This window comes from Clupea harengus, chromosome 10, assembly GCF_900700415.2.
Source record: "Clupea harengus chromosome 10, Ch_v2.0.2, whole genome shotgun sequence".
NCBI classification, from domain to species: Eukaryota; Metazoa; Chordata; class Actinopteri; order Clupeiformes; family Clupeidae; genus Clupea; species Clupea harengus.
In genome coordinates, this window is record NC_045161.1 from 3,181,278 (window position 1) to 3,191,277 (window position 10,000).

The window sequence follows — 10,000 nt, forward strand, 5'->3', positions numbered from 1 at the left end:
ACTGACTCTCTCTCTCTCACACACACACACACACACACACACACACACACACACACACACACAGACACACACACACACACACACACACACACACACACTCACACACAGACACACACACACACACACACACACACACTCACACACACACACACACATGCACACATGCACACACACACTGACTCTCTCTCTCACACACGCGCACACACACACAAACACGCTATCGTTCTCTCAGACACACACATACTCACACCCTCACACACACGCATTCATACACAGTCAGTCACAGTCACTTGCAAAACCTGCATCTCTACATAGTCACATTTCTTCTGTCAAACACTCTTGAGAAATGTCTGTTTTTTTGGCTAAACAATGTTGACGTTTTTTAAAGATATCTTGTGCCGTCCATGTTTGGATTAAGTATGCAGGCTCAGTGAACGCGTAGCCATTGCTGTTTGGAGCCCAGCTGCACCTGAAGAGGGAAATCCTTAGTGATGGGGACAGAGTTAACTGGGCTTGGGCTTAAATGCTGAATCCTTCTGACGTGGTGCCAAGCATCAGAGTGCAACTAATAGGATTGCAGTGTAGTGATGCTGTAACACACACACACACACACACACACACACACACACACACACACACAATCCATTTGGCAGTGTGATGCTTAGTGTAATAGCTGTCAGAGCTGATGTGTGGCATCTCATCAGTCGTGACTCACCACAGCTCTTTGATCCTGCACTCTTTTTTTGGGGGGGGGGGAGCCGACGGAGAGCTGCATTATTTATGACTTCTCTCTCCATCTCTCTTTCTTTATGCCTCTCTCTCTCTCCATCTCTCTTTCTTTATGCCTCTCTCTCCATCTCTGTTTCTTTATGCCTCTCTCCCTCTCTCTCTCTCCATCTCTGTTTCTTCATGTCTCCCCCCTTCTCTCTCCATCTCTGTTTCTTTATGCCTCTCTCTCCCCCCTCCCCCCCCTCTCTCTCTCTCTCTCTCTCTCTCTCTCTCTCTCTCCCTGCACCCCACCCGTTGTGAATCAGTGATCTCATGCGTCTCCTCACTCTCTGCGCCACACAGGCCTCCGTGTCTGTGCCTCCCAAGGGATGTTGGTCTGGTCGGAGTGTGTTTGTTTAGCTGCATACCCACCAGAGCGAGGTCCCCCTAATGGGAATCTGACGTTGGGGATGAGTGCATTACGTAAGGACTTCATTAGAGTGGAATAAGCACATGTAATAGACTTCATTAGAGTGTAATAAGCACATGTAATAGACTTCATTAGAGTAGAATAAGCACATGTAATAGACTTCATTAGAGTGGAATAAGCACATGTAATAGACTTCATTAGAGTAGAATAAGCACATGTAATAGACTTCATTAGAGTGTAATAAGACTTCATTAGAGTGGAATAAGCACATGTAATAAGACTTCATTAGAGTGTAATAGGCACATGTAATATGTTCAGACTTCATTAGAGGTTAATAAGCACAAATAAGCACATGTAATAGACTTCATTAGAGTGGAATAAGCACATGTAATAGACTTCATTAGAGTGTAATAAGCACATGTAATAGACTTCATTAGAGTGGAATAAGCACATGTAATAGACTTCATTAGAGTGGAATAAGCACATGTAATGGACTTCATTAGAGTGGAATAAGCACATGTAATACATTCAGACTTCATTAGAGTGGAATAAGCACATGTATAGACTTCATTAGAGTGGAATAAGCACATGTAATAGACTTCATTAGAGTGGAATAAGCACATGTAATGGACTTCATTAGAGTGGAATAAGCACATGTAATACATTCAGACTTCATTAGAGTGGAATAAGCACATGTAATAGACTTCATTAGAGTGGAATAAGCACATGTAATAGACTTCATTAGAGTGGAATAAGCACATGTAATAGACTTCATTAGAGTGGGATAAGCACATGTAAAACACTCAGATTGGGTCTGGACTAACAGCTCACCTAATGACTGTCACGATGTGTTTTGCAGCTTTGTGCAATTTCATGCCTGTGTTGGTGTGAAGAGATGAAAGCGTTTTCTATCTCTACTTTCATCAACTCTGAACATTCGGTGCGACAATCTAGCCAATCTAAGCGCATCATTAACAGATTTCAAAGTGGTAGAACTTAATTTGATCATAATTGTCTTTTTGATATGGAAATATTACCAGGGTGATCAGCCCCCAAAAAATGTATTTGTAGATCTGTCCTTAATAATAATGTAATACTAACCCAGATATGAGTCAATGGAAAGGTCACCCAATCTCAGTACGAGGGCTCCATCTAGTGGTGAATGTTTTAATGCACTTGTATTGTGGTGCGTTTGTGCATGTGGTGCTGCCCTCTTGTGGGCACCATCATGATCTGCAACTCAGACAACTCTCTCAGAGCAGTTCAGGCGCTACTCCCACCATTCCTGAGTGGACTTGGAGGGTGAAGGGTTGCATCTCGACTTCTCAGCAATTTGACAAAAACTTAACTCCACTCCACGCAGGGAAAAAACAAGCAATTATTCTGCTGGTAAAGCCACAAAAGTTTTGTTACGATGCCCAGAATTGAACTAGACTGCTCATCCCCTGGTTTCATCAGTTAAGCTCCAGTAGCTGTGTGTGTGTGTGTGTGTGTGTGTGTGTGTGTGTGTGTGTGTGTGTGTGCACCCATCTCCTCCCTTGGGGTATAATTAATGCAGGTATGCCAGTGAGCAGTCATCCTGATGAAAGGCTGTCTTCTCCTCCCCTGCGGCTTCGCCAGCTTGCTTCAGGACGACAAATGAGCCGTCACTGCCATTGTGCTGGAGCTCAGGCGCACAGGAGCTCCACCCTGTCAGAGCCACGACTACTTTTCGTCTGTCTCAGAAAAACTGATTTAGGAACAGTTTCATCCAAACTGGCCCTTACATTCCTGATGATTTACACACACACACACACACACACACACCTCTGTCTGTTAATGGATCACATTGTAAGGGTGTGTGTGGAAATTCTTTGGGCAAGCACTTTTATATTGAAATCCAGTCACTGAAAGCCACACATCCTTGTGTGCATCTGACTGGACTTTTGCTGGCCATGAAGGAGAGGGATGTTCCATGATGCGAAGACTTGGCTCTTTGAGCGAGTCTCACAATAACACGAACACGAACACGATCAGAGTCTCTTGACGTCCTGCTCAGATTCAGAGTTTGTTCCCAGGTGTTTATGTCCCGCTTGACTCACAGGCAGTGAATCAGTCCGACTGCTCTCCTGACGCTCAGACGGATCAGAGATCATCATACCAGCTCACCCCCCCCCCCCCAAACCCCCCCCACTCTAAATAAAAAGTCTTGCATCCTGACCCCTTAACCCCAGGCTGGCAGTTACCACGGCGACCGGCGTGCGTGAGTAATCTCCGCTGGCACACATAATCCAGCGTGCGAGCACCAGTGGAGGGGAACAATGGTGACTTAGTGTGACACAAGAACGCGCGGAATGCCCTCCCAGTGACGTCTCACGGCATTATGGGAGGGGAGCATGTGTCGGGGCTCGGGGGGCTCCCTTCCTGACACATGGAACGTTCCAGAACTCACAAGTTAGCCCATATTCACCCAGACAGACGGACCTTTTTGAAACGATTTTAAAGTACTTACCTTAAAGTTTGTAATGATTCATTCACTGTTTATGATTTATAACCGAGATTAACCACAAAACAGTTCATCTCAACATGACTATCTGATCCAGAGGTAATAGCACTATGATGTATAAGAACATGCAGGCATGTGTGAGAAACCTTCTGTCAGATCCCTGCCTCTGTGTCAGGCAGCACTTTCAGTCCACTTAGGGAAGGAGGCGGAATTAACTGGGCTTGTTATCTTTCTGACAGGAACCTGCGCTGCCGGTTATCTCGGCACTAGAGCCATTATGTAACGGTGTGTTTGACCATTTGATCATTGTTACGGCCTCCGTCCACGCTGTGGGTCTGACAGGTCTGTTGTGGTTTGCAGCGTTACTGTACACTGAAGTTATATCGCAGACTTCTTGAAATCTCCGCCACCAACAGTAGCAGTCTGTGTCCGTGTAGAAACATGAGCTTTCTGAAGGGAGCTGTAGAAGGCTGGGGGGATGTTTCAATAAGATGATTTATTTATAGACTTTTTGTTTAATTTTATTACAGTCTACCACCAGGCTCTTGAATGGACAGACCGTCCCACACACCACTCAAAGTGGCCCGCTGTCTCCTTGCCAAAGACTCTCACCACAGGCAGAGGCTACCCTTTAAGGAATATTCTCCTCGTGTTCAACACACACACACACACACACGCACGCCAATGGCTACCATTCATCACACAACTCCTACAGAAATGTGTGAGCGGAAAGAACAATTATGTGGAAATGAGTCTTCTTGACGACAGATGTTGTCATTCAGCAATGTGTTTCCTGGAAGGGAAGACTGAGTTGAGAAATCAAACTCTCATTAGTAGGTGCCCATAACATGCTTTACGAGGACTCTCTCTCCTAAAGAAAATGCATGGCATCCACTTTTCAGAGGAACAGCTTCATTAAAAAAAGTTTTGATTCCTCATTTAAAAGAGGACGTTGTATCATTAAGTGTTTTTCGTTTGAGCTTGATTTGCAAATGAGAGAGAACTCCAGACCACAGGGGGAAAACATCCTCCACACTTTCTGTTCTCTAAAAGTGCAGTCCCAGAAATGTCAATCTTTCAAACAGTTCTTCTATCCTGTGTGACTCAGCAGCCTTTTGTGTCGAAGCCATTCCTTTACATTGTGGTCTCTAAGTGACATATTGTAAGTACATAGCTTAAAGAAACAGGTTCATACAGCTCTTTGTGTTCAAAGCAGAACATCAGCACACAGCCCCCCTCCCCCTCCCCCCGCCCTCTCTCTCTCACACACACACACACACACGGATGAGTCCGTTCCACTCTGCATATTCCGGCCCAGGTCTTTGCACTCTCCCTGGCTGTGCTGTGCAGAGTGTTCTGCAGCCCTGGCGGCGGGCTGTGGTGGCCACAGGGAGAGGAAGTGGCGGGGGCCGTGAGCAGAGCAGCACTCGCCTCGCTGGGAGAACGGAGAGGAGGCTCCGTGCAGGAAGGAGGCGTGTGAAGTGAAGTGGCAGTTCTCGCTGGCAGTTTTAACACAGACACACAGATACACACACACACACACACGTGTGCGTGCGTGCCGCTCGACTCCAGCACCCTGGCTGTGACTGCTCGCGCCGGGGCTATGCTCCACAGGTCACCCTGTCACAGAGGCAGGGTCCACTTTGACTTCTCTGAGGAGGTGGTGAAGAGACTGCACACCACTACCACTCTAAGGTCAGCCTTGGGTTGCTTCTCCTGGTTTCTGCTTTTTTTTCTACCGCTCTCTCGACCCTCTCCTCAGTCCTTTCACTTTTGCAAAAGTTTTTTAGAATTTCTTAGACGGATTTAAAAGTTTGCCGGCCGTTTCGTCTGTCGGCTCGCCCTTCTCATCCCTTCTGTGTCCTCAGTTTATGTTCTCTGTGCAAATTCCCCTTGAATTTGAATACTCTTCAACTTTACTCAGTCGCTTTCATTGGGGTCTGTGACACTGTACATGTGGAAGCGCACCGGACACAAACCTCTGTGTCTGTCTGATTTGTTTACATTTGGTTACCACAACAGGCATGCGTCTCGTAACCCAGAGCTGCTAACCTGCAGAACTTCAGGGGGGTTGTTTTACGAACATAATATTATTTACAATATTAGGGTACAGCTGTTTATGACATTAATGCAACATTAATAACAGGCCTAGAATGAAGACTGATCCTCCTGTTGAGCACATGCATTGTCAGTATAATCACAGTATTAATCAATATGAAACCAATTTGAAACCTTATCAATATAAAACATACCTTCATATGACCTGTATGGTGGCTGTTTGATGGGTTCCATTTGATATGGAAGCAAACATTTTCGCTAACCGGGTGGTGTGGGTGGCATATGCCTTGGTTTTACACACTGAAGCACAGAGCTTGGATTTCTACAGGCGTTCATATATGTTTGTGTGTGTTTGCGAGTACCAGCTTCTTTCAAAGGTCCACAGGAAGGTTGTGTTTGCAGTATATATATGCATTTGTGTCCACTAAGGGAAAAGTCTCTCTCTCTCTTTCTCTCTGTGTATGTGTGTGTGTGTGTGTGTGTGTCTGTGTGTGTGTGTGTGTGTGTGTGTTGTGTGTGTGTGTGTGTGTGTGTGTGTGTGTGTGTGTGTGTGTGTGTGTGTGTGTGTGTGTGTGTGTGTGTGTGTGTGTGTGTGTGTGTGTGTGCACGCAGTGTCACTAAATGTGTGTGGAGGTTTCCCATGACACCAAATACCAACAGAGATAATCTCCCAGTCAGGCGGATTTGTGCTAAAAGGCAGGAGATCAAATGTTTGTCTTGGGATTGGAGGGATTCTCCCTGTGTGTGCACAAGGGGCTGCTGGCCAGTCACAAAGCTGGAGGCTTCCTATCTTTGTTTGGTTAATGTGTTAATATACGTGTGAGTGTGTGTGTGTGTGTGTGTGTGTTGTGTGTGTGTGTGGTGTGTGTGTGGTGTGTGTGTGTGTGTGTGTGTGTGTTGTGTGTGTGTGTGTGTGTGTGTGTGTGTGTGTGTGTGAGTGTGTGTGAGTGTGTGTGTGTGTGTGTGTGTGTGTGCGTACGTGTGTGTGAGTAGATCTACCCTCTAGGTAGGGCATGACCTTTTGACATATTGTGTTGAGGTAGTGTGTTGTTGTTCATAATGCTATGTGTCCAGTCTCGCTGAGCCACGTTGCTCTTGGTTTTGCTCGGTCTTTGTAGAAGAAGCAGGAGAAATGTTTGAGTAAGAGGTTCTGGATCCGAGTCTGTTTTGAAAGCAGGATTGAGGCTGAATTAGCTAATGGCTTGTGTATACAGGCTGAGCATTTTCCAGCGTCATTATTTATTTGCTCAACCTTTTGGGTGGTGGTGATGTCATTATCAGTAGAGCCTATTCATGTCATTTTGCCTTTTTAAAGGTCTGTTCTCATAAGTCAGTTTCATACCTTCTCAGGAGAAGTTCAACATCCTGTACGTCAGCAAGCACAGGCATGCACATAGACATGCATGCAATCCTATCAAAAGATATCCACATACACACATATACATGCACATACACACACAAACACACACAAATGTACACACATGTACATACACACATGCATGTGTACATACACACACACACACACACACACACACATTCACACACACACACACAAACACATACCCAAATGTTTTCGAAAGGGCAGAGGCTGGTAGAGCTACGTGACCCTGGCTAGCCAGTGTAATTTGGGCAAAGTATGCAGTTTTGGGGGGATGTCATGGAAAATGCAGATCCCAACTGTAATTTGCCATCCCAAAATGGCCAATGGCAAGCGCCACTTAAAGCAAGAAAGCTCGAGCCCTGTTCCTTCTCCTGTTGTCACTTTAAACCTTTCATTCTCACTCCTTTTTCATACTAGTAGGTTCAGTCCTTTGTGACCTTCCCAAGACGAGGTAAGCAGTTTGTCTTGTTCAGTCACTTAAGTAAAAGGCTTTGTCATTGTACATAATACAAAGAGCACAATACAAGTACAAAAATAACATGTATACACCCAACAAACAAACACACACAACCTCCCACCCACGAAACTTCATATTTCTCCCTTGTCTGTTCTCTTGGTCACACACTCTTGGTCTAATAGTTTTATGTGTGTGTCCCAAACGCACGTTTGAAATTGTACCCTCACATCTAACTCCTTATGGGGCATAAACAGCTGAAGAAAAATGCAGGGACACAAATAAGTTATAATAGTCCCCAAATAAAATATTTTGTAAAAAAAAAAAAATTGCCTTTTAAAACATCTAAATACAGATGAAGTTCCATGGAGTCTATCTTCTTTGTCATCAAGGAAGAGCTAGGTTATAACAGCGTCATTTAGTAAGAGAGATTTTGGCAAAACATTTCTTTTGTCTTGTCACCACACTTGATATGGCTACATTCCAAGCTCCAAGTGCGTTTGTTAGGGTGTCTGTTCCAGTCTTTGTTGTTTGTATTGTTGGGTGGAGCAGTCGCTCTCTTAACCCATGCAGTCACTTCAATGGCTGTTGTCTCTCGTTGGCGCGTTTCCTGTGGTCTATGGGTTTTTTTCCCGCTTCTGTTGCGGCTGGCCAGGAAAAGTGTATCAGAGGAAGGAGGTGCTGACTGATTCTGAGTCAGTTAGCTCCTGATAATGAGAGGACATCCTCCTTCACTTCTGCTTATTCATGACTTGGGTCCAGCTCAGCTCCCTGGTCTGAGAGCCACCACAGGAAGTGTTGCTAGGTAAATAAATATCTGCTGTTTGTTGAGGTGGATCCCAAAGTACCCTCAGTCCATTTCATTTCTTTATTCAGTTTCATTGATTTATTGTTATATTGTATTATGTGTAGTGGGCAAATAAAGTTAACAGTAACCGCTTTCATGGCGGCATTGTGTGCACTCTTGTATTGGCACCGCTGCTGGTTTCCACTGAACCGCTAAACTGGTATCGAGTGACGTCCTTCTATGTCACACTCCTACCATTATGGGCTGCTGTCATTCTTCTAGAATTCTGTGAATCCCTTTTGTCCTCCCCCTGGTCCTATTACACAAGATATATCCCTAGCTCTTCATCAATTGTTAAATATTATCCTTCCTTCTTTCTTTCTGTCTGTTCTTTATTTGTGTGTCAACACTCCGCCTACCTGCTGGCCTTTCCTGTCCGACTCTTCATGTGCTGGAGGCGTTCTGTGGTGACTTGTTTTGGGATTACAGTTTAAGAGCAGTGAAAACATACACTACATCCAAATGCTCTTTTATACTGCTTCATAAGCAGAAATGTAACAAACATTGAAGACAGAAAGTAATACTGCTTTGGCCAAAACACTTCCCAGCCCACGGGGATTCTATGCTTTAAATACGCGTACAATTGGTAGTATATGTATCATAGCAATTTGATAAAACCACACAGTTATCAGATTTGGTCAGATAAGTTTAAAGGGAAGATTTTGTTTTTCTACTGAGTGATGCGGTCTTCCCCTTACTAATTTGAAGAGCTTGTCATTTGACTGGAAGCCCCCACGGTCGAGTTAGCAGGTATTGCCCAACCAAAAGGACCCACCAGCCACCAGTTGTCCTGAGCACCCCTGTGCTGTGGCCTCAGTGACATCTCAGAGGAACCTTTGTTGGCATCTGTTAATGGTGTATTAGGAGAAGTGTGGTGTATTCCTGGTAATCATCCGAGTGAAATGACGGTCATTTGGGGAAGGAGGGAATTTGGCTTTGAATCAGATGATGGGGGGCGACTGACACATGACACCTTTTGTTGTGTGTTCATCTCTATTTTGGGAAAAAAGGAGAGCTATTTGGGAATCTCTGGGTCTCGCGATCGTCCTGGGAACAGGACATGTTGACAGCACTGGGGGTCAGTGGGGTGACTTCCTGATAACATTCTCAGACCCCCTTCCCTCTCAGGGGGGGTCAGAGTGACCCGGAGTGTGTTCCACTTCGGAAAGGACAACCCCAAGGGATCTCTCTGCCTCACTCCTACCGGTATTCCCATTTTCCCTAAAGACACTTTCTTTGCCCCGTCTTATTTTCTTCTGGCCTGACTCAGTCCTCAATATGTTTCCAAGTGTGGGTTTGCTATGCTGGGAAACTCATTACAGGGAATTAGCATGTCACGGCGCGATGCTGACACACAGCTCATACGATACACATTTTAATCTTTTAATTGAATGCGGGACAGACATGTCTGAATCTCAGCCAAACGTTGGATTAGAGTTTCATGTTTGTGCGTATATGATATGCATTTTTCTTTTGCTGAACAAGTAGACAGCTCTACAGGCAGACTGTAATTATCATCAAGGCAATCGGCAATAAGTGTTCTGCTCTGAGTGGTGTTGTCATTCCTATGATTTCCTGTTGATTTTGCATACTCATGAGAATGGCTTTCTCTGGCTGTGTTGTCTTGTAATTTTCCT

General features: G+C 45.0%; 1 protein-coding gene across 3 annotated transcripts in view; it reads left to right on the plus strand.

Annotated features, from left to right (window-relative positions):
- The window catches only part of pde4ba (phosphodiesterase 4B, cAMP-specific a), a 159,970-nt gene that overhangs the window by 91,495 nt on the left and 58,475 nt on the right, over window positions 1-10,000 (plus strand). Inside the window, exon 1 of one of the 3 annotated variants that reach the window (XM_031575017.2) lies at window positions 5,146-5,318. The exons of the other annotated variants lie outside the window; for them this stretch is intronic. Within the exon in view, the coding sequence (XP_031430877.1) occupies window positions 5,227-5,318 (92 nt within the window). The 5' untranslated portion in view covers window positions 5,146-5,226. Of the gene's footprint in view, window positions 1-5,145; window positions 5,319-10,000 lie in introns of those variants that run through there. 3 annotated transcript variants of the gene reach the window in all.